Here is a 23,365-nt window from a genome sequence, read left to right on the forward strand (position 1 = left end):
TGTAATATCTTTTATCTCTCTTTTTTTTTTTTTTTAATTTGGATTTTGATCCTTGAAACTCTTGCACAGTCATTGCTTGCCAGCATCCAAGTGCTGGCAACAACACAAATTTCCTGGGTTTCATAGTAACTGGCAATGCTGTTCTTCAGGGAGAAGCATTAGCCCTGTGCATAAAGCTTGGATTTCATATAAAACAGCCCTATTTCTTCTTTAAATTTGATCATATGCTCTCATTTTCATGTATGTCTTTATTAGTATAGTACAATATTTCTTTTAAAGCTTTTAATATTTTCAGGCTTCCTCCCATTTAAAATTACAATTCTCTGCTATTCCAGTTAAACGCTACACCAGTTTTCTTGAAGCTGAGTCACTTTTGCTTGCAGTTCTAGCTCCGTATTTCATCAGCACCCGTTAGGGCTGTCCATCAGCAGCACATTACTTAAATCTGTACAAAAGATATAATTGGCTTTTTATCATCTATCTGGTATTTCTAGAATATATTTTCACATGTTGATTCTCCTCTTTTCACTACAACTCATTTTACTCATCACAGTACTGATGTGGTTGCAGCTCAGCTCAGCTAAGTTTGCTTTGGTGGGACTGCAATCAATCAAACAAAAAAAATAAGGCTGCTCTCCAAATTCTTTATGTGGAAGAGACAGAGCTGATACCAATATGTTCATGCTCTGATTCACAATGTTAAGAGCAGGCAACGTATAAACTCTTGAAAAAATGGAATTTATTTGCTACGGAGATTACTAATCTCATCTGCAAAAACAGAACGCCTCTATTTTTGAAACAGAAAATTTTGCTTGAAGTTCTTCCTTTTGGATCTTAGCTTCCAGACATTGTCTTCACAGGTCCCAGATTGTAGCATTATAGTCTCACCTCAAGTTTCTGTTTACATCTAAGGCTCCCCTGTAGACAGCATTAGGCACAAGTATATTGCAACTAAACATTATGTTGTTCTCTGACATTGATGTATGGACATAGTATTTTCTTTAGGTTGGATATAAAGGCCTGAAACATGTGACAGTTAACTCCTCTCTTTCACCTTCATAAGGGTGAAAGAAAGGGTGCTCTTAATTATTTTCCTCATTTCATAAGTGTGATCTGTTGTCCTCAAGCATGTAAATATATCAGTAAAGAGCTGCATCTTTTGAGGAGCCAGACATCTAAAATTTTTCTAGTTACCACTGGTCAATGAGATTGGAAGCTGGAATCAGTGTAAAATCAAGGAAAAAATATCAGAATTTGGAGGAGGTGCACAGGTCATGGTAGATTGTTTCTCCTGATTCAGGAAAATAGCTACAGACTTAAGTTTAAGTGCGCTCTTCATTCCCACAGAAGCTAAATCCATGATTAAAACCCTGCCCATCCTTATGTGCTGAATTAATCCTATAATAATGATAGGCTCCTCCTTCAGCTTTCACTGAGCCATAGGATTCACTGTATCCAGGGAATTTAGACTGCTCAGTACTTCAAAATACTGCTTTTATTTAAGAGTACCAAACCCATAGTTACAAGATACAATTCGTCTTTAACGTTTTTCTAACTGTTTTTACTTGAAGGGTCTTAGTAGTACTGGGCATTGATCCAATAAACACGAACTTGTTCAAGGGTAGAAAATAGTATGAGATCCTCCCTAATATATTCCTTCTCTATGTTACCATGTTTAAGCAAAAAATAGCTTAATTTTTTCCCCAGCATCCCTGAATTGTTTCACATATACAATACAGTAAAAATGTAAAAGAAAATTGTTCTTGGAATTTATGCTACCATTTTTCCCTGATAATGACTTTAGGCACAGTAAAATTAACAGATGTTTCTTACCAAAATAACCCTGAACTAAATGTTAAGTGTTTATTCTCTTTTAAGAAAAAAAACAATCAGCAACCAAATAACTCTAGAGTGTCAAATAGATGTGCTTTATGTACAGTCATGAGGCTCCTATCTGAAGTGAATTAAAAATTAATGTTAGGTAAATATATCATGGTGGTTTTGTAAATGTGTTTCTGAGGATGAGATTAATTACATCCATTGATGTGAATAATATACAATCAATACCCATTTTCCTTTCTAAAAGGCTGAAATCAAATCCATTCTGCAACTGGGACTTTGTTGTTATTCTTTAAGAAATCAGCATAATAGGCGATTAAAACAGGAACAAAGAAAAAGGAAAACAAAGAGAGGAGTAGAAGGATTTTTACTGAAAGCTAAGCTATAACAAAAACTAGAAATCCCAAATGAGATGAAAATGAGTAGCCAAGAGCAACAAAAGATAGATCCTAAGGCCTAGAGCCTGCAGTCTTTTAGTACCACACATTTAGCTAATGCCACAGAGCATACTGCAGGATTCTGGAAGTGTTTACAAGATCAGGCACCAACCTTTCAGATTGGCTGTAGGTTAGTAGGAACAACAGTTAAGAGAATAACATTTGAAATACCATGTAAACTCCTGAAGCTCCAGAGTTGTTTCCATTCTGTAGAACTCATGACAGCTTAAATTACTCCCAGTTTTTCATGGGTTTTCTCTGGATATTTAATTTAAGATACTATGGAACCATTTATTAAAATGTGTTTTCCACAAAGCAGAATTATGGCAAAGGAGAACAATAACTTTTTCAATAACAGTTTCTGTTTTAATTCAAATACTTTAACAATTAAGAATAATAAGAAAAGGGTGGTGTTTTGTTCCAGTGTTGTAGCTGTTAAATTATAAAGCTGTATTTCAATGAATAATCCCTTTATATGCTATGAAGCCTGGACAGTTTTAGAGATGGCATGTTTTTCCCATGGCATATGTCAGCCTGCTGAGCTGGGTCCAGTTATTCATGGGCAGGACAGTGGATCTATCAACTCTCAGGTAAAAGGGCTACTTACCTAATGAACACGGAAGTTAAAGATTTCCTTTAACATTAAACGAACTTTTTTAAGTGGCACTAAGACATCCCTGTATTGTGCTAAAGAAGTTTACATTTTCAATATATATGCTGGATGGTTCACTATGTCCAGGAGTGTTTAATCCACCACAGCTTCACAAGAATACTAGGAGGAACTAAAATAGAGCAGAAGACCTTATTCGTGTCCCTCACTCTGGAGTGAACTTTACTCTTGTTAAACTCTCATAAATGCTAGAAAACATTTTGGCTAAAGAAAATTCTGCAATTTAGTTTAGTTTTGAGTATTATATGCTTAAAATTATTTGCGTACTTAAGTATGACATCTCAGCAGATTGCAAGATCTAACCTACATACCGGACTTTTCTTCCACAAAGTTAATGTGCAATAGTGAGGCATTTGTCTCTTGTTTTTCTGATGTTAAGACCTCTAAATTTATCAGCCAAATTTGACTATACTGCCACTGTAGCTGTAATCTAAACAACTCTAAGAATATGCTCATTAAGCAGATAGCATAATTCTTTTGGCTGGAATTCCACCATAAGCAGTGGAATTTGTTTTCTAGAAAAAGAGGTAAAGTGATCTAATAATTCAGTGGACAGCAGAGAGAAACTGTGAACCTGAGTACAGATCTGGACTTGCTCACAAGTGATTATCTGGGAACAGTGCTAGTAATAACCTTCAAGTCTCTGCTGACATCAAAAAGGACACATATGGCCCTTAGATGCACATACAGCACTTGTATTAGCTGGGTGGGTGGGCCTTTGTATTTACTGTCACAGAAAAAATCTAGTGCATATGTGACATTTAAAGATTTAAGGGATAAGAAGATGGAGGTGCTAGCAAAGATCTAATGTGTTAATATCATGAAGTCAGTCAATAATTTGTCTGCTTTAAATGCATTATTCCTTTTCTTCAAGTGCCAAAGAATCAACCTTCTCAGAATAAGTTCTTATTTCAGTTAGAGAACACGGATAAGTAACTACAGAAACTGGAAAGCTGAAAATCTCTTTTGCTCATTTAGAACATCCCCTGTCAGTGCAGGACTCCCCTCCATAGTACGTTGTCTGGTGCCTTAGAATCATACAATCATAATTCAGTTTGGAAGGGACCTTTAGAGGTTATCTAGTTCAACTCCCTGCTCAAAACAGGTCTAATCAGATCAGGTTGATCAGGGCCACACCCAGGGGACTCCTGAACATGTCCAAAGATGGAGATTCTACAACTTCTCCAGGCAACCTGTTCCGCTGTTTGACCACCCTCGTGGTATTTTTTCCCCTTTTATCTGGAATATGGAATTTACCATGTTGCAACTTGTGTCTGTTGCCTCTTGTGCTATCACCATGCTCCTCTGCAAACAGGTTAGTTCCATCTTCCAATCCTGTCCTGCAGTCAGGTAGTTGTAGGCAGCAACAAAGTCTCCTCTTAGCATCCTCTCCTCCAAGCTGAAGATGTCCAGCGCTCAGCTTCTTCATGTGCGTCATGTTCTCCAGCCCCTGACCGTTTTGGAGGCCTTCTGATTGGCCTCCCGTATGTCAATATTGTTCTTGTACTGGAGGGAGCCCAAAACTGGACACAGTACTCAGATGATGTCTTATGAAAGATCACTTCCCTGGCCCTCTTGTTAATATAGCTCAAGACGCTGTTGGCCTTCTTTGCTGCAAGGGCATACTGCTGACTGGTATTCAAATTGTCCACTAGGACGCCCAGGTCCTTTTCTGCAGAGTTGCTTCCAAACAGCCCCCAGCCTGTATTGGTGCATGGGGCCAGTCCTTCCCAGATGCAAGGCCTTGCAATTGCTCTTGTTGGACTCCAGGAAGTTCACATCAGTTTCTCCAGACTGTGGAGCTCCCTCTGAATAGCAGCCCTGCCCTCCAGCTGAATTCAGCTTTCGAAATGCAATAAAAGAATGTAAAGGCTAGAGAGCCATGGTGGGAAAGAAGCCCTCTGCATCAGAAGCCTCTCAAGGGAAATGAGAGAACCAGACGGAGATGATAGTTTCATTTGCCTCTAGACGTTACTTGTAATGGGAAGGAAACATTACAGAAATGCTTAGTGGGCTAAGCGTTCTTCTATTACCAGTAAGAAGTTGGTTTGATCTTCTGTCTTACCATCTTGAAAAAAAAAAATTGTGCTGATTTCTTAAGATGTGTTGGCAACTTGCCTTATGATATTGGTATTCATAGAATCATAGAATTGTTTAGGTTGGAAAAGACCTTTAAGATCATCAAGTCCAACCGTGAACCTAATTGTTATGATATTATATTTGTATCTGCTTCCCACAATATTTTAATCTGTATCTGTTTTGATTTGATGACAGGGACAGTTCTAAGTCACAAACTAAAATGGAGTCTTTATTATACAGTTCTGTTTCCCCCAGACGAGATGCCTGGGAACTCTCATGGACCAAAATGTGCAGTACTCGGCAGCTGGTCTAATTAAACTAATTTTGTGCTGACATCTTCTTAGAAGAAGGAAGATTCTGAAAGCCAGGGAGACCATTTAGATTTATCTAATTCTTCAGATTTTTTTGTTGCATAAAAAGCATGTATTAAGACAAGCCATCCAAACAGTTGCATTGCTAATGGAACTATATTCCTAATTCTTTGCCTTAGTAAATTCCATAAATTTTTAAGGCTTTTAGGGTGTATAACCTTTCATAGTTTGTCACCGCTTCCATCAGCATGGTGTTCCCTTTGCAAAATATGTAACCCAGGGCTCCACATAAACCATTTGTGGTTACGGAATGTGGCTTCAGGACAAACTTCCAAGATAGATTAAGTAAATTCGTCCTCTGGCTGCTTTGAGGAATTCTGCAAGTTTTCACACCCCTTTTAGAAATCAGCCCTCTCACAGATCCAGATATCCTTTTTACATGAATAAAAACCTATAGAACAGTCAAATCAAGCTAACAAAACACCCCACACAGCCTTCACAACAGAAAATAACACAAGAGGAAACCTCTGTCAGGTCCACCAGAGACTGTTATTGATTGATGTGTAGGATGTTCAGATGCTCCTGTTAATGCATGGCTCTACTAAGCCACAAATTATTCAAGGAGCGATTTTTCCAGTACACAACAAATACCACTAATGATTAGTGATCTTAGGAATGTGCTCTCCGTAGTACAGAAAGGATGTTATTGTAGTGATATAACTGCTTCACGTGACCTGTGGCATGCACTTCTGTGTCTGGTGAATGGAAGACAAAGGAACACATATAAATTACTTTTGATTCATCTTCCATTATGTGTTGCAGGATGTCTTGGTGACTATTACATCTTACAAGCTGACTTAAAACAGCCTCATCTGAGATACCCTTCCATTGACTTTGCTTTCATTGGGGTCTCTTCGTGTGTTGCTGAAAAGGTTTCAAAAGGAGAAAAATATGAAATGTGCTAACATCATGTTTAACATTCCCTAAATATATGAGAAGCCACCTCCTGGCAGCCCTGGCACAACTGTGGGCCAAACAAGTAAAAAACATGCATGAAAATTTTGCTCTCTTTAGTCTGAGCAACCAAATCTATTCTGGATTCTTCCATGATTTGGCACAGGTGGTATGGCTGATATGCTCAAGTAAGGAGAGATAACACTCTGCATGTTTCTTTTTGAAAAAAGCCTTAATAAGCCCTGAGCATAGACTTGGACATAGTTCAGTTTTCAGCATCTTAACAAGGAACAGTAATGTTAAAACAATTAGTAAACATAATCTTCAGGCACGTAGTTCTTCAGGCAACTCTGTGGACTGGTGAGACTGACTCCTGAGATGCTCTTCCTGCCGTTTTGGTGTGGTCAGCGCTGGACACCACTGGCCAGGAAAGCAGTATCTGTCTCACAGAGCTGTTTGGGAGAGGAAGTAGAGAACAATTTCTTCCTTAAGACACTTTTTACAGTGGAACCACTGGAGCTGGACACCACCAGGACATTGGGTTGACTTGCAACAGCCCTTCCACAGCAGAAAGGATGAACCACTGGCAGAGAGGCCAATCTTTGGAAGCTGTGGAGTCCTAAATCCCCTCTGCCTTGCAGTGAGAGTGAGCGTGGTCACTAGAGGGCTGAGAAGGTTTCGATTCTGAAGCTAAAGAAACGTGAAATGATGTCCTTGTGGGTACCACTCCCACCCTTCCCCTCGTCCCTCCAACCTTGCCGGGAGGACGCAAGGCTGGGACTGTGGCTGTGGAAGTGTGGACATAATGACGTTTCATCAGCATCTGAAAAATACATTAATTTCACCTACCACTGAAAGACATGTAACGAGGTGCTCCCTTCCATGATGATGATGATGGTATTACAAAGGTGATTCTTTGATCCTGCCAGTGCTTAGGGTGCTTTTCCCCCCAAAATATGCTTTCTTGACAACCATGGGGAACTAATGCGGTACAGTAACAGCTACCATAAGCCTCTCCAACTGTGCTATTTTGCCTTCTTGTTGTGATTTTAAAACTTGAAAGTTATCTTTTTTTAAAAAGTTTTTATTCCCCATGGGTGCATTTAGCCTCCTAAACCAAGCCTCTCTGATTACCCGCTGTAAATGTCAAAAGCTAGATGACAATAACTAAACTGCAATGTCTTGGGACTTGGTAGCCAATCCCTCGCTTTTTTAGAGCTGCATTGGCGTTTCCGTGTGGAGACCTACGACCCGAGTTTCTCCTCTTCTATTAACAGCAGCAATACTCGTGTTTCCAAGGCGTTTTGTTTCTCCAGGCGGTTTTGCCTCACTTGCCTACTTTGAAAAAAAGCGAAATATCCTTGGCCCACTCGTAAGGGAGGACGGAGGTGGAATAAAGAGGAAATTTAGGGGTTGACTCCCGGGGGCTCGGTTTCGGGGCCGTTAACCCCGATCAGGCCGCCCCGCAGGCGCCGCCCGCCCTCCCCGCGCACCCCCACAGCGCCCGGGGCGCGGTTAGGGACGGGGAGGGGGCGCCACGCTCCGCGGGGCCGCAGCCGCAGCCGGGGCTTCCTCCGCGCAGAGCCGCCGGGACCCCGCGGCTCCCCCGGCGCCTCGGGCCGCCTCTGGCGGCGGGCGGGAGGCCGGCAGGAAGCGGGGCAGCCCCGCAGCCGCCGGGGGCCGCGCCGCGCACCCGGAAGCGGTTGGGCCGGCGGCGGCGCGCGCTGGCTGGCTGGCTCGCAGGCGCGTCCCGCTGGCGGCCGCGGGGCGCAGGGCAGAGACGCGGCCCGGCCCGGCCCAGCCCGGCCGCCCCGCAGCCCGCGATGCCCTCGGACTGCCGGCCGCGCTGGCCACGCCGCGGGGCATGGTGAGCCCGGGGCGGCCGCTCCCCGCGGGGACCCGGCAGGCGGCCTCTCTGCTCCGCCTCAGCCTCCTCCTCCTCCTGCTGCAGTTGCTGCTGCCGCGGGGCACCGGGGCGCAGAAAGGTGGGTGCGAGAGCGGGCGGGCAGGGCGGCGGCGGGCGAGCCTCGCTGCCCGGCGGCCGGGGAGAGCGGAGGCGGACGGGCGGGCGAGCGAGGGAAACCAACCCTCCGGGGCTCTGCTGCGGGGAGAGGGAGCCCCCAACTCTGGTCTCCCGCCCCGGCCTGTGGCCCCGCACCCCGAGCCTGCCCCCTCCCTGGCCAACAAAGGGCGAAAGAAGAGCCCCGATCTTGGAAACCCCCGTTTCTTCCTCCCCGCTCACCCGTTGTGGGGTGCCCGCCCCGTCGGGGAGCGCGGGGGCTCCCTCAGGCAGCCCCCGCGCCCCCCAAGTGAGGGGAGGTTTCCCGGGCCTGGGCCGCCTCCCGCCGCCCCCGAGCTCCGGCCCCGGGGGGAGCTGGGGGCGGGAGGGCTTCACCCGGGCGGGGCGGGGGGAGATGCTGGGCTGCGGAGGTAGCTCGGGGGCACCGGGGCAGCCCGAAGGCGGAGGGTGTGGTGGGGTTTGTCGTCTCGAACGATATCCCGTTTCTGGGGGAGGCCGACTGGGAAGAACCCGCGGGTGACCCCTGGGTTTTTCCTCCGCAGGCAGTGTGTGAAGTGGTGTGAGCCAGGAGGCGGATAAAGGGGAGATTCTGCTTGCTGTGAAAATAAACTTACACGCGCCCAAGAGTATGTAGAAGCATATATAGGGGTGAGAGGCTGGAATGTGTGATAGACAGGGTTTTTTGGGTTTTTTTTGTTTTGTTTGGAGGAATGGGCGAGATTTCTCCTTCTTGGGTGGAACTACTGATTAGTCTTTAGCACGCTGAAAATTACGAGGCACAATTTGGTCACTTCATGGCAGAAGATCAGAGGATGCCACAGTAACTGTCACTTTGATCATATGCTTGAGAGAAAGTGGTGGGAGTGAATGTTTTGACAGCATCTTGAAACTTTCACTTCTGTGAATATAAGGATTGAGAAGAGAGATTTTATGGTTTTCAATTCCGCTTGCTTCTTGCGCTGGTCTTGCTTTGTTTTGGAAACTCAACTCTCTTTTCACATAACTTTCTCTTTCTGTACATCTCAAAGAGAGATAGGAACATATTTGAATGTCACAAATGCTGTATTTAAATGCACAAAGGGAATCAGAAATGTATGCACTGTGCTGTTAAGCATACATTTAAATTAAATTTTTGAATGGAAAAAGGTCAGAGATGTGTCCACAGAGCAAGCTAGTCACATTGACTTACCTTTTCATCTTATTTCCAGCTAATTTATTTCATTTTAAGTATGTTCCTATTGTCATGGTTTAACCCTAGCTAGCAACTAAGCACCACACAGCCACTCGCTCACTCCCTCCTGGTGGGATGGGTGAGAGAATCAGAAGAATAAAAGTGAGAAAACTCATGGGTTGAGATAAAGACAGTTGAATAGGTAAAGCAAAAGCCGTGCACGCAAGCAAAGCAAAACAAGGAATTCCTTCACTCCTTCCCACGGGCAGGCAGGTGTTCAGCCATCTCCAGGAAAGCAGAGCTCCATCACATAACGGTGACTTGGGAAGACAAACACCATCACTCCGAATGTCCCCCCCTCCCTTCTCCTTTCCCCAGCTTTATATACTGAGCATGATGCCATATGGTATGGAATAGCCCTTTGGTCAGTTGGGGTCAACTGTCCCAGCTGTCTCCCCTCCCAACTTCTTGTGCACCCCCAGCCTACTCGCTGGTGGGGTGGGGTGAGAAGCAGAAAAGGCCTTGACGCTGTGTAAGCACTGCTCAGCAGTAACTAAAACATCCCTGTGTTATCAACGCTGTTGACAGCACAAATCCAAAACATAGCCCCATACTAGCTACTTGAAGAAAATTAACTCTATTCCAGCCAAAGCCAATACACATGCGAAGCCAACACTAATAAGCATTTGGCATACCTGGTTTGGTTTTGTTTTGTTTTAATTTATAATGGAGGAGGAGAAGACCCATTTGTTTTTGAGAGGAAATTGGGCATTTTTAACGTTTAGTCTTCTGAAGGCTGCTGCTGGGTGAGTCAGGCAGCAGCAAGGTGTTAGTTCATGCTGTAGGAGCATCACACTCCAAATACTTGTGCTGACCTGACACTTGTCTGACCTTTTGGTGAGCAGAATGAGTTTGTTATTCTAAGGAGAAAACTGCAATAACTGGGGGAGGCGGGGAGGGAGGGAGAGTCATAATTTTCCTCCAGATTATTGAGTCGAATTGGCTCAGTGAGTGGTCAGAGGTGTGCTAGAGCGGGTGGGACCATGCAGCAAGAAGTGGGACTGCGTGGACAGCAGGCTTTTAGGTATGCTGTTCACTTTATCTTTCTGTACTCTGAGAAACAGCTGAAGAGCTACTACCCAGAATTTCCATTTACAGTGTCCCTCTAGTGAATGCTTAAAGTTTGCACAGAAGTCTCGCTTTTGAGAAGGAGGGGAACCTCTTTATTGACAAGCTTAATTTTCTTTGGTAACAAAAAGCAGAGCTTGTTTTTAGGTTAGAGTCTCTGGTGTTGTTGAATACAATGCTCTTCAGTATGAGAAACTGTTGGAGCTTCTAAGAAAAGTTCTGCTTGTGAGGGGCTGTTTCCTTGCCAAAATATTTTCATTTATCTTATTCCAGAGAAGGTTGGGGAGCCCATATCCTGTGTCTTTAAATGCTGGCATAGTTCTAATTTGGGTAAGGAGTCCCATACAGAAATGAAACTGCTGTCTTGCTCATGAAGGGTCTGCACAAAGCTGTTACTAAATTAGTGTATTAAATATATGCGCAGGCTTCTAAAAGAATACGTTGATTGCCGATGAAAGTACCCGAGGCTTAGGAAATTCCACAGCGAAAGTTGCTTTTAAGCTCTTTTATGAAAATACAGTAAGTGATACTATGTAGCAACCTAGCCTCATTCGTTACATTAGGGAGGTTGATCCTCTGTTAATAAGCAACTATTCATTTTCTTTTCCACTGTTCAGCAGCTCTAAGCCTCACATACTACATGGTATTTAAGTCTTGTTCTGAAGGTAGAGTGTTTTCATTTCTCATGCTGTTCTCTAGAGCACCTCACTAGTATGAACTGGTTTAAAAATAACAGTATGGTTTTGGTCAATGTGAAACTTGTTTTGAATATTGGGTCAAATGTTCTTCTCCTCCTCCCCTTCCAGACAGCTGCAAACTGAGGAATGAAAAAGTGCAGGTACTGCTGTGGTGAATATGCTTTTCACTTAGTAGCCCACTGTATTATCTTGTAGGATTCGAGTGGGATTTTTTTCAGTCTGTCGTGTTGAAAATCATTCGGTGTATGTAATTCAACATTCTTTGGTCAAGGTCTTGAACTTGAGCGTCTCACTGTCTTGGAAAATATGAGCATTTTGTATGAGGCTGAACACCTTCAGAAACACTGAAAAAGACAACAGAAGAGTACCCCGCGCTGCATTTCATACAGTCCCATGCATCAGGGATTGTCCAGCCGATTGCTGTGCAAGTCAGCACTTGTAATTTTGAAACAATTCTGTAGTAACTCTAGCTCCTGGTTGCAAGGAAATTGATATTTGAAAAATACTTAAAGTGTTTTAGTTGTTTTTCATGTAATTAAGCAGGTGTGAATGAAAGCAAGCCAGCACCATATAAGCTTCCTGCTCTTTGTGGATTGCATTTTGAGAAACAGTGCTCTTAACAGATGTTCAACTATTGACTTAAATTCAGTATGGCCTGTTTGTTAGTTAAGTTCAACCTTTTTTTGGTTGAGAGAAACATTATAAAATGGCTACGAGGGAAATGGTTGCTTAGCTTTCATCAAAATAGAAGTTGAGTAATGTCTCAGTTATTCTGAAGGTATGAAGATTGTAGGGTCCGTGGAGCAAGAACTTTGCTATCACGCATGTAGTTTGGTAGTCATCTGTTGGGATTCCTAGTGGGTACCAATTTACATATGAAACTGGAATAAAGCCTTAAGTTAAAAATAAACTTTAGATTCTGAAGTGGATACCCAACTGATTTGAAGCAGATTTGTTTGAAACTTCTTCTTAAAAAAAATAACTCTGGATGTTTGTTTTTGAGTGTGATTGCCACATTTTGTTCTAAACAAATACTAACCCATAAGGATGTTGTTATGTACTCAAACCTCCTTGAAGAAAGTACAAGAAAGTGATTCATCACTGTAGCTTAAAAATGTTTCCTTCAGTGTAGCAGAGAAAAAGAATTTTTGAATGTATGGTGCTCAGTTATCATGATCTGAAAAGCTAAGTGAAAGAAGTAATGGCTCTGTGTGTACATTGAGCCTAATGAAATGGTTTTCCATGGCCTTGTGTTTTGTGATTGAACTGCAGTATTCCTGGATCTGTTGTGTGTTCCCTGTTCCTCCTCAGTTCCTTTGTGCACCCTCCCCTTCTCTCCACAGCGCTCCCGGTCTCAGCTCTGCTTGTCCATCCGGCAAAGCAGTAGAAAATGGTGGCTTTGACTGTGGTCAGTCCAGAGTTAGGCACGTGCTGATCCGTCAGCCAAGCCTCTTGCCTTTCTGTAGGATCTGAAATGGCTCGTGATCATTCAGATGTTGGTGGCTGAAACAAACAACTGTAGTGACTGTTGCAACTTCCTGGCCACTTACTGTACAGGGGAGTCTCAGCGCCTTTGTCACTGAAGTTGCTGCATTTTGCTTGCCATATGCTGAGTTCAGAAGTTCCTGGGACAGGTGGGAAGAAGAACTAGCTGGGCAATTTTGTGAACTTCATTTCCTTAAAATTTGTTTCAGACTTCGAAATAACTGTGTCCCTTTTGGTCACTAAGATAACCTTCCAGTTGTGAATTTCAAGCCTGAGAGGATCTAACAATGTCCTCCAACTATAGGTTTGGAAGAGATGTGGCTTGATTTGGCGAGAAGGAAGCAGACAAAGAGAAGATGGCTCTAGCTACATACCCATCAGCTGGGCAAGAGTGGGGGAGAGGGAGACAGGCTGTAGCTTCTCCCTAGATGTCCTGGAAGAGATGCTTTCCTTCTGGAACAGGGGACTGACAAGGGTTCCAGCTGCCAAGGTAGCCCATTGCATGTGTCTTTTCTTGCTGCAGAGAGCTCCTGGCATGTGAATATAAAGTAGTACCACAAAACCGACAGCCATACGAGCAATTATCATGTGTTGCCCTTCATACAAAGTGCCATTTTCTACTCTTGCTGAGTTAGATTGGGTGGTGTCTCATTGCCCTTTGTATCCATTGTCCTTGGCTGGGCTCATCTCAGAGGAAGAGAGTCACAGCCAAACCCATAAGGAATTATTTTGATTAAAAACACCCTAAGCTCTTTGGATGAGAGATTTATTATCCCTCAAATTAACATTAGAATAAGTCTTTTATGATGGGGAGGGCAGCACTCTGTTGAACTATTTGGTTTTGCTAATAGAACAGTTTTACTTACGAATGCAGAGTGTTTTGCAGATGCAATTATGCAGAACCCAGACTCTTTAGGATTCAGGGATTGGTACCAGGTAGGCAGGAGTGCTGTGGCAAATCCCCTTCATCCTTGTGCTGAGAAGTACGGAATAATTTTTCAAGACTGGGACTTAAAGTTCTGCCAGGCTTAGCTGACATGTCTGCTGATTCAGGTTTTCTAATGCTGGTTTTCACTTCCCAGCATTGCACCTTGAAGATACATGTGGTGTGGAGGAGCAGTGCTCTAGAGAATTGTGTGGAGAAATGCTGTTCCTGGGGGGAAGTGAGCTGGTGTCAGAAGTATAGACCTAAAAAATGGTGAAATTCTTTGCTTTTGAAAACAAGAATCTCAGCAAAGTTATTTTTCCTCCTCCAGTTACTGAACCTTATTTGAAGTGGTTTAGTGGGTCTGGTGGGCAGTACATGTGATCTGCAGAGCTATCCTTTCTGGCAGGTTGCCTCGCAGTACTGATTCTGTTCAGCCCAGCTCATCTTTGGAAGGCTGTTGAGGTTGTGCTAGCCTAGTCTGCTCCTCTAAAGAAAGCAAGAATCACCATTTTGTGTAAACACTCTTAGAGTTCTCATACTTGATCCCAGAATGTATTGCATTTTGCTTTGGATTTAAGCAGTACAATGCACGTTGGTTTTATATATATATATATGTGTGTGTGTGTGTACATGGCTATAAAAATCAAATATCTGAGCTAGTGTTAAAAAGGTAACATAAATGTTCTTTCAGAAGCTTGCATGCTGTTACTGTGTGCATCTCAAGCCAGTGACCTTCTAGCATATTAGTGCAATCTTTAGGAAAATTATTTTCCTGCTACTGAACGGAGGAGATGTTCAGCTTTCAAGATTTGGAGGAATGTTTTGTTATGTTACTCACATAAGAGAAAAATAATCCATCTCCTTTTCTGCAATTCTGCCACCTGCTTTATACTCTGGGAAATGATGCATTACGTTTTTAATAAGATCATTGCTGTTCTGTATAGTTTCAGTCATCAGCTAGTTAAGTGCTGCCTTGAATGCATCAGCTTTGATAGCTCAGGTAATCATCAGTACAAATGCAATCCTTGTTGGAATTGCTGCTCGAGGTATTGGCAAATGTTTTTATATTGGTTATTTTATCCATATTTTGAAAGGTTTTTAAATAAGCTATTGTGTGTCACTCCCACCTTTGTAGCTGCACCCTGTGGTTTGGAGAAGCAGTTCGGATTACCTAGAATTTGTTTTGTAGTCAAAGCATTTCCCTCTCTGCCTGCATTTTCTGATTAAGAGTTGCTTTTAGATTAATTTCTTTAATCAAATATTATGGAACATCCGTGGCCCTTTCTTTTAAAATAGTGGTATAGTTGAAACCATTGTCAAAGCATAGACTGTGGATTTGTTACTAAACTGAGGTTAGGAGGGGTGGGGAGGGAGAACAGTAGTAACGTTAACATAAAAGGCCATGTAGCAACTTGCATTAAAATAGGATCTATAAAATTTTCAGTGCTGTTTTTTATACAGAGTGGTGGGTTATTGGCTGTGAAGCCTGTTTGTTAATGTGGTAAGACTGTGAAATATCAGATTTTGTTAAGCTTCATGCTTTGCCTTCCATTATTTGAGGGAAACAGCTTGAGCTGTGCTATTCATATTCTATTTGAGCTTGTTGATTTATATTTGAACACTTTTAATGTTATTTTAATGAAAAATTATACTTGAAAGTGTGATAGTGATTTGACATTTGCACCACAGAATAGCACTGATTTTTGAAAATTGCTTTCGTTTGAAGAATTCTTTGTCTAGTGTTTGAAAAAGAAAACAAACCCTGACCCTTGGATGAGTAAGAAACATTTAACCTGTGCTGTTTCTTTTTGGGCATGTAATTTCTGCTGTTTCCCTGCATGACCACTTAGTTTCCCTTGGTGAAGAGCTGTAAAAGGATAACATTTCTTTATGGTTGCTAAACTCTTAAAGAATGAATTTAAGGCAGATAGTTCATACCTGTTTAGCTACTGGTATCTCAGTTATTTCAATCAGTTGGATCTTGGAATTGATACACAGGCACTTGATACTGCTTATGGCATTTGGATACTTCCTGTTGGCATTTCTTACAAAAGCTGTATGTTTATAGTTGTCAGTTCTGTTTGGGTTAGATTCTTTTTTCTCTGCAAATACTGGAATAAAAATTAATTACCATGAGTTAGCAGTCTGTAAGGCTTAGACCAGCAAGCAGCTGATGGGTGCTGAAGCTCAGTCATTAGGTATCCCTTTCACTTTGGTAAGACTAGTTGCATCATGAAAATCAAGCACATGAGTGTTTATCTGTGACAGTAAGTGACAACTCATACTTCTAAATATTTTGTTTGAGTTTGTAGTGAGACTGTGATTTGAGTTGACCTCCCTAGATATAAAATAATTGGAATACATTTACAGTAACAATGCAACATGTAATACTAAGTGCATGAGCCATTAGAAGTACAAGGAGTCCTAGCAGCTATTGGTAATCATTTCAATAAGGTAAATCCTTTTAAAGAAAAAGGATTCCTGGAACCAGAATATGTGTAAATGGGGGCTAAATATGTACTACTTGTCAGATGTGCTCGCTTTTAATTTTTGCTAACATGACGAGGATGTTTTGGCCTGTTCACTGGTCTCTGTGTACAATAGGTGTTCTGTATTTTGACTCAGATAGTCATTCTTTTCTTACAATTATTTGACTGCTGATCTTAAGAACCTCTGTTCTTCTTATCTTACTGAAAGTACTAAGTTTTAAGTTTTCGACTGAATGAACTTCTGTCCTATTAATAGAAATTCCATGCATCTGGTTTTTGAAGGGTAACACAATTAGGAAAGTTCCAGTTCTGTACCATTGTTATGATAGCATACATAGCTGTTGCATTAGTAAATGTTTTTGTGTAAGCTGAATAAAGTTTATGAACTTAATTGTGTCATTCTTGGCAATAGTAGTATTGAATAATAAGGAATTCACCCATATGCCATAAATAAAGTAGGTGTATTTTTTAAGAATAAGTTAGAAACAGTTGCTTTGGTGTTTTTTTGTTTGTTCGTGTGTTTTTTCCTCTCCAAGTGTTTAAAGCATGCTAACTATAGTTAAAAATTCTCTCTCTCAAGACGCCTTTAAAGCAAGTCTGAAAACTTTCTGGGAAGTTACATTTAATGCAACATCCTAAATTCCCTTTGGTTAGAATCATGACTGGCCAACTGTAAGTTACTGTGGTATACAAGAAATCATACTTAAAAGGGCCCTTCTGGTCTGCAATACTGTGAATCCATCTTTCTGTAAAATGACCTATAAATTAGGATCAGAGAGGTTCAAACTTGACACTTTTTTTCTTTTTGAGAGGTGACGTCTGGAGGGTTGTTAGTTGGTTGGTTGTGTGCATGTGTTTCATTTTGGGTTTGTTTGGGTTTTTTTGTAATTTTGGTGGTGTGGGTTTTTTTTTTTTTAAATTAGAAATATTTCTCCAGTGCTTTCTTTATGCCAAAGTTTGTCCTTCATTGGCAAGACTGTATTACATCAGTTTTGTTAATTGTAGTATAAAAAAAAAGGAACATCAGATATTTTCAGACTTTTTTTTTTCTGTTCTGTGTGGGTATCTTTGGTTTTGTTAACATTTTTCATTGTTCAGTAAAAGTTTTAAATAAATGTATTACGTTTTAACATTCCTACATTTTTTATGATGCGAAAACTCAATTCAGCTCAAGCCGAATCACAGGAGACTACCTTATTAACCATATTCCAGAGATTATGCATCATTTACATACTGAAAAATGAAAATAAGATCAATGGTCAGATCATCTATATGCTTTATTAAACACTCCCCACCCCACTTTATAACTTCCCTTCTTAATCCCCTCTCTAAACCTTCCTTGCAGATTTTTAAAATTCTTTCCAAATTCACTTTTAGTTCAAGGAAGACGTTTTGTCATCCACGATTGGAATAGTATCTATCAGAACGATGATCCTGCCAGCTACTGATCTTTGGATCATCAGCCTTGCTAAAATTTGATGTATTGTGCATGAGGCCACATGGATTCTCTTTTTTAACTTTTCTCCCCCACAGTGGTGGTTCTGATAGAACCATTTCTTTAAACAATACGCTGATTTGCTTGATTCTTTATTTGAAGTGCTGTGGGAGATAAGCATTTGATACATCCTTGAGAAATATTATTAGTGGTGGAAAAGGGAACTTGAAAAGCTTGGTATGCTCCTCTAAATGGTTGTGAGCAGATAACTTTTCTGTCCTAGTTTCAAAAAAGGTGATGGTGTAAAAGCTTCCCAGAGTGATGCTGTCAGTCATGTTACACTAATATTGTTGATCTTGGTCTGGCATTTAAACAAAGCTTCTAAATAAATATTTTGTAAAATTATTCCAGATTTGCAAAAGGTTAATTATTTTTCATCCCTAAATGCCGTTTTCTCCTCATCTTCAGTGATCCATTTGTGGTTTTCCTGGCCTTAGATTGGGCAATCCTAAGACCTCAAATGTTGCTTAACTGTGAAGAGGAAATCTTTTCAGGTCTCTTAATTGCTGTTTCTTGGAGTAGTAGTTGTTTCAGTGCCTAGTTGCAGCTTCAGATGTTGATGGAGGGGGATAGAAACACTGAACTGTTTTAGCAGTTTTGTCACAGTTCTCTTTATACATCCTATTTTTGCACTTTTATTTTTATAGTGAGGTGAAACTAAAGTGGCATATTAATTAGACTTGGCAAGACAAGCAACTTCCGTAGCTGCTTGGATGTAAACCTTTTTTGTATAGAGAAACCCCACAGGAATGAGGCAGGTAAAGATCCTCAATATCTTGAGTGGCAAGATGAATTAGGAAAGCAATGGAAACAGAAGGTGAATTACAGTGGTGCAGTTTTGCTTGTTTACTTCTCAGAGTTAGAAGATTTTGACTCTGAAAGGATAGTTTACTGCAGTGATCTAGCATGTATGTGGAGTATGTTGTGCACTTATGCTTGCCAGCAAGTCCGCAAAGGTTTTCATAGTTGGCAGCTATTGCATCTTTAGCAGGACTGTAGCCAGTTAAATCCGTATCTGGTAATTTTAACTTTGCTCCAAAATGACGGGGAAATGTGGGGAAAAACATCTTACCTTGTTCAGTGTGGTGGAAAGAAGCCACTGGTGCTTAAGTTTTCTTTTACAAATCTGTGAGTTTTGTGAAACCAGGAAGCCCTGAACCACATTATCTGTTAATTTCTATTTTTATGCTGTTGTATACAGGTGTCAAAATATGTCTCAGTATCACAAGGGTGGAAAGAGAGATGCATTAAATGTAATTTGATGTGCTTTTGAACACTTACATGTGAAGTCCAGTGGTGATCAGTTTTTATCTTTTTCTCAAGTATATTTGAAAACGTCAAATAAAGCATTTTCATTACTTTATCTCTTCATTTTTAAAGAGCTGTTTTCAAGGTCTCCAGTTCTATAACACAAGGCATTCTTTTCTTCTTGCTGTGGAGAAGTTACAGCAAAGCTGATGGGCAAGTTTAAAGTTCACAGGTTGTTTTTACTGGAGCTTCGCACACTACTGACTTCCTACATGCTCTTGCTATATTTTTGTGATAATTTTTGCACTTAAAAACTAGTGACTCGATTGTGTAAATTTACTGTCATCTTCCTAATTGATCATCATCTTATTCAGTAGTATATAATGTTTGTTTTATTGATTGTATTCATAGAGGGTCACAAGTGTGACAATATCTTCCTTTTAAGGGAACATCTACAAGGCAAAATTAGGAATGAATTACCTTTTAGAACAGATTGTGTATTATATTTCATGATGCTAGAATGAAGCCATGTTGTTCACAATGGGGAAACCCCAAACAGTCCCCATCATAATTTTGAAATTAGAGTTGAAAATGAGTGTTAGAAATTAAGATGATGCTGTATGTCACCTACACAGGCAGAAAGAAATACTGGTGTAGAGATGTGGAGTGTTACTGTTTCATCAGTTGGACGACAAACTTTAAAGAGGGTTAGAAACTGGTATTTAAAGTCACTATTCCTGGTGCAGCTACAGGCTGCAAATAATTCCAACTGTTTTTTGAGGTTTTCTTTTTGAAAGCATCTAGATACCCCACTGTTCTTTGTTCGGGTACCCAAACCATCAGCTTTCTTCCTGCTGGCTTCTGTTGATTCCACGGTAGCCAAACATGATTTTTACCACTGGCTGCTGCTGTCTCACCGTCTCCTCCCGGTCCCTACCTTGCATCCCCTCCATTGTGCAGGCTCCAGTGATTGTTAGACCCCTGTTGACCCATACCCGTACTCAGTAAAAGGCAGATAGGGTGGTAACCTGGGTATAAAACTGCCGTACAGCTCACCGAGAGTATGATAAGCACTGTCAGTGGGCAGGGCGGGAAGTTGCAGCTGTTTATGAAAGGCAAGATGGTACTGCAGCAGCTGGTATTTAGATCAATGTATGCCACCATGGATCTGCAGTGTAGGCTGTGCGGTCTCATTTATGAACTGATAATGGAAGAGAGAAAAAGATGACTGTCGTGTTAATTTAGCATGTGAATTACTGGTATGATTGGAGAATTTTTCACTTCTTTGTGGACATATGTAAGAGTTGTGAAGTTTCATTTGGTCCTGGTGTGGTGAGGAGTTTGAAGACCTCACAAGAGATTTGAAGCCTATTCTGACCATGACTACTGCTTATTCTCATAGAGTTTTGCGTGACGATCTGTGTGTTATTTTTCATTTCCTTCATCAGCTGTGTTTCTGCTGTGTAGCATTTAGAGCGCTGAAGCACAACAGTGTTTATTTTTATGAAAGTGTTGGTGCAGATTGCTAAGTAAATGATATGTCTTGGGAAGCGGGCAAGCTGCATGTGCCAGACAAAAGACAACATACAACGTGAGCTGTCACTGTGATTCAGCGCGGGCAGCAGATCAGGAGGGCTTCTGCATTATGTATCCTTGAATGCAGAGCCCTCTTACAGAGTCCTCATGTAAATCACTTTTCACCATGGCTAGCCTGTCTTTGTGGGCTGCTTTTGCCTGCATATTATTTAAGCAAGTCATAGCCATCCCTAGGGACTTACTCACATCATTTCCCTGACATCAGCAAGCCAAAGTTCTGCAACACGGTCTTATGCAGCTGATGATTCTTTTCTGTTCTTTTGAAGTAGTCAGTTTGGTTAGTACATGATAGCAGAGGAAGCAAATGTCTTACCTGCTCTGACGATTTAATAATTGGAGATAATTTGTTTTAAAATGTTACCATATTTTGTGTGTCAAATTTAGCAAGGCTGTGTTACTCTTTTGTGTAAAATTCGGTGGCTGAAAGCTAAGACTGCATTTCCAGAGATGGTGATTGAAAAGCTGTGTGTACAGATGAAAATGATAAAGTGCTAATTATTAGTAGCCCAGCATGTGGCTAGCGTTGTAAATGAAAACAGTAAAATTTTGTTGTAATGGCATCTTAAATTTTGTACTTTTTCTATAAGAGCAAGAATCAGCCTCTGTCCCTGCTCCCCCCCCCCCCCCCCCCCCAGCTGCCAACATTTTGAAAGGCAAAATGCTTATTGTGCTTTACCTTTTGTCCTCTTCCTATCTTTGTTAAACCTCAACCTGTAATTTCATTACCCTTCTAAGGGTGCCCCACAGCAAGTAAATCAATCCCGGCTGAGACAACCGTAATCCCACCTGCCCTCCCTTCCTTGCCCTACCACTGCCAGTTGCACAATGAGCTGCCTCAGAGAGGTGAGTTGGCTGAAATCTAAGACTGTGCTGTGGGAATGGGTAGGTGCACTGGTTCGTCTTCAGCCAGCTCAGTTCCTGAAGCCAGTGTGCCACTCTTGCGTGACTGGTCTTCCCAGGGGAGGGATGGTTTCTACATTTCTGGTTGGGATTCAAGGTTGTTTAAAATGCAAACACAGGCTGGCAGTGCTGGTGAAAGAAGCAGTTGCTGGTGTTTCCTCGCTCTCATGCTGTCCTGTCCCTCTGTCAGGGAAGGCACTGCTGCATGTGCACACTAAAATAAATTAGGGGATTGCTCTAGGTTAAAACTAACAGCTATTTGTATCTCAAGTCCCTGGTCTGGTTTACTATGTGGCTGCAGAACTGTTTACCCTCAGTACCAGGAAGGGTGTGAGAAGAAGTGGCCAAAAGCGAGAGGCAGACAAGGCTTGCTTTTGTCTGTGGCTGCACTAATTTAAAGTGCCTTCAAGTGTTTATTGAGCTATGGCCTCACTTGTGGAAGTGTGGGGTGTTTTATGTTGTGAAACATCTGTGAAACATGGGATGAAATGCTCAAACCAGTGTGTTACTGAGGCAAATAAACGGCATAAAGATGAAGGTGGACTGTGTGCCTGCTGACTTGTTAAAATTAACTCTGACAGAGGAGCAGATTCCTTCCTGAAGAACATAGTTCTGTGGATTTTGGTGGAAACAGCAATGAGTTTGGAGGACACAAATACGGGCATTTGAAAATACCTGAAAAAGCTATGTAGAATTTGATGCCTCTGTGGTCTTAATTCCACAGTGTTTCTTGTTCATGGAACTGTTTTGTTGGTTGTGTAAACTTTCTTGCTCACACTGAGAAAAGCAAAAAGTAGATGCAGAGTCTTTTAGTGGCACACTGATAAAGAGCAGGGAAATGCAGAGCACAGGAGCTAAACAGAAGAGGAGAAACTATAGTAGTGCATTGAATCAGAAAGAGTTTTGTATTTGGAGTTTAAATGAATGCTTTAAAATACCTTTTTGCTTACATAACTCTAGTAGATTTGGTTCTATCTTTGCTTAGTTAAGAAAGATTTAATTGTGTCCTCTATGTAGTCACAAACTTACAGAAAATCATAGCCTATATATATAAAAATCTTCTTAGGAAACCCACTGGTTAAATTGAGTCTGTTCAGAAGGCAGTGCCACGTGTTAAAATTGAGATCAGTGTTTTGATATGCATCAGTTATGCCTTATAGACTGTAATCTTAAACTGTCTGATGTCTTTATTTTATTATTCTCTCTTCTCCAAGTAAGGAATGGGAAAGCATTCTCTAGTCTTAAAGATTCATTTTTAACATGTTTTGGTGGTGAAAACAAGATTAGCAGTCACCAACAGCAGCCAGTCTCGGGGGGAAAAAGTTCTGATTAATTGACCTCAGCAACTGTAAAGAATAATTAATCTTTTTTGTGGGTATTAATAGAGTACTTAGCACCCACTCCTGCATGTGCAGTATCCTCTCATTTTATTAAATTTCACATTTTCTTCTTATCCAATGCATTTTGGTATGTTTGTGTTGGTTCAAGTTCTGTATTTTGTTGATGTAAAGAACTTGGGTATGAGAAATCGTTTTAAATCATCTGCATGATTGCATCAGACATCAATGTGCCATAGCCCAGGGGTCATATGTAATCTGTCAGGATAATTCATCCAGAATGCACTCGAAGGCGCCTGCAGAAGAGATGAATGGTTCTCCTGACAACAGCAGTCTGCTTTTCTCTACCGGCTGCTTAAGAGGCGCCCATGTTTCTAATACACGTTTTGGTGAAGAGCCGAGCTTATTCATGTTTGCTGTGAACATGGTCCTCAGGACACATGAAATTCAATGCACATCTGCAGACCTTCCAGCAAATGTCAGGTGTAATGTGTGTGTGCAAGTGTTCTGGTACTTCTGCGAAGAGCTTGATCCATTCTGCAAGTGCAGTAGGTCTGTTGTGTGACAGAGAGGGCTGAAA

General features: G+C 41.4%; 1 protein-coding gene across 3 annotated transcripts in view; it reads left to right on the top strand.

The window, feature by feature from the left end:
* DCBLD2 (discoidin, CUB and LCCL domain containing 2) overlaps positions 1–23,365 on the top strand; it is a 66,345-nt gene that overhangs the window by 8,119 nt on the left and 34,861 nt on the right. Inside the window, exon 1 of one of the 3 annotated variants that reach the window (XM_075513648.1) lies at positions 8,142–8,275. The exons of the other annotated variants lie outside the window; for them this stretch is intronic. Within the exon in view, the coding sequence (XP_075369763.1) occupies positions 8,155–8,275 (121 nt within the window). The 5' untranslated portion in view covers positions 8,142–8,154. Of the gene's footprint in view, positions 1–8,141; positions 8,276–23,365 lie in introns of those variants that run through there. 3 annotated transcript variants of the gene reach the window in all.

Source organism: Mycteria americana, chromosome 1, assembly GCF_035582795.1.
Source record: "Mycteria americana isolate JAX WOST 10 ecotype Jacksonville Zoo and Gardens chromosome 1, USCA_MyAme_1.0, whole genome shotgun sequence".
NCBI lineage: Eukaryota > Metazoa > Chordata > Aves > Ciconiiformes > Ciconiidae > Mycteria > Mycteria americana.